This window comes from Crocuta crocuta, unplaced genomic scaffold (genome assembly GCF_008692635.1).
Source record: "Crocuta crocuta isolate KB4526 unplaced genomic scaffold, BGI_CrCroc_1.0 scaffold2175, whole genome shotgun sequence".
In the NCBI taxonomy this organism is placed as follows: Eukaryota; Metazoa; Chordata; class Mammalia; order Carnivora; family Hyaenidae; genus Crocuta; species Crocuta crocuta.
This window is the reverse complement of record NW_027533082.1, coordinates 73,811-75,362: the sequence shown is the minus strand read 5'-3', so window position 1 is coordinate 75,362 and position 1,552 is coordinate 73,811. Positions and strand designations below refer to the sequence as shown.

General features: G+C 43.6%; 1 protein-coding gene across 1 annotated transcript; it reads left to right on the top strand.

Annotated features, from left to right (window-relative positions):
* The first annotated feature begins 195 nt into the window (after nucleotides 1-195).
* BEX3 (brain expressed X-linked 3) lies at nucleotides 196-895 on the top strand. Its single transcript, XM_077745963.1, is given in 2 exon segments — nucleotides 196-476; nucleotides 478-895. Coding segments are annotated over 2 exon segments (240 nt in total). The 5' UTR covers nucleotides 196-408; the 3' UTR covers nucleotides 650-895.
* The last annotated feature ends 657 nt before the right edge of the window (nucleotides 896-1,552 follow it).

Genomic DNA, 1,552 nt, shown 5'->3' with positions numbered 1-1,552 from the left:
GCTGCCCTACTGGCCTGAATCACCACCCGGGTCGGGAGTGGGAGGGGTGGACGGTGTTGCTGACCAGCCACGGTAACGTGAGATGGGTTAACTCCAACCTCAGGGAGGTGAGGCACTAGTGGACCCTCAGATTGGACANCCTGGGAAAGAAAAAATGGTGGGCTTTAGGGGAGGGAGGGAAAAGGAGAGAGCTGGAGAGAGGGGGCTCGAATTGGAGGCCCCCTAGAGGACGCCTGAAGTTCCTAAGGTGGGGAAAATTAAAAAACAAAGCAAAACAAAACAAAACAAAACAAAAACCTCTTCTATCAGGGCTCTGAATCCTGCTGGTCAGTGCACCAAGCATTCAGTCTCTCTCCTTGCCTTTGTTTTACTTGTGTTCAAAGAAAAGCAACCAGGAAAAAAAATCTCATGGCAAATATCCACCAGGAAAACCAAGAAATGGAGCAGCCCATGCAGAATGGAGAGGAAGACCGCCCTTNTGAATGAGGGGATGGGTGGAGATGGAGATGATATGGAAATGTTCATGGAGGAGATGAGAGAAATCAGGAGAAAACTTAGGGAGCTGCAGTTGAGGAATTGTCTGCGTATCCTGATGGGGGAGCTCTCTAATCACCATGACCATCATGATGAATTTTGCCTTATGCCTTGACTCCTGCCATTTTCCATGAGATTAATTACTGTGATTCACACTGTTTTCTTTCTCCTTGCATTTTCCTGATAACACCTTTACCGATCCGTTTGCTGTGAACCTTATGTAATTTCCATGTGTCAAGCGGGTTCTGTGTTACCAGATCCAACTGGAGATTGCCTTGGCACCCAGTCTAAATTTCTGTCAAGAGTAGAGTCACCCATTTGCATGGAAAAGTGTAAAGTTAATAAAGCAATTGAAAAGTAATCTATACATTCATTATTGTCTCATTTAAAAGCATATGTATATATTATATGACACCCCCCCCCATACAAAAAAAATCAGAAATCAGATGCCCCATGGTGTTAATTGGGTCACATTTCTCTGTAGTTGGGTAATATGTGACTTTTTTCCTTTTATTGCCTTGTTTTAGAAGCAAAAACAATTTTTCAGTGACTCTGAATGTAGTACAGGTGTATAATGCTGGGTCAACAAACCTTAAAAGTAAACTTTAAATATTTTCCAGTTTTACCTGGAAGAATAAACCCTCCCTTTATTACAGATGTATTCCTTTAAAGAGTCAGTTTTCTGTGAAATGGGGAATAATGCTTGCTTTACAGGGCTGCCAAGTGGAATAGATGAGGTGTGAAATTGTTGGGCTGCTCCAATGCAACTCCACCAGGTACTTGGGGAGGACTAAAGAGAGTTTTCACCTATGCTCACAAGTCCATAGGGCAAAAATAGGTGGCTTCCACCTTGTCATTCCTCTGATATTTGCAATACTGCTCCCCTAATCACTGCCATTTCAGTTGGGCATACTTTCCCTTATGCTGGGTCCCGATTCTGTTTCTGTTGCTGATGTGAGTCCTCAAGGTAACAGAAACCCACTGATTTCTCTTGAGTCCCCACTGTGTTAATCCCTGC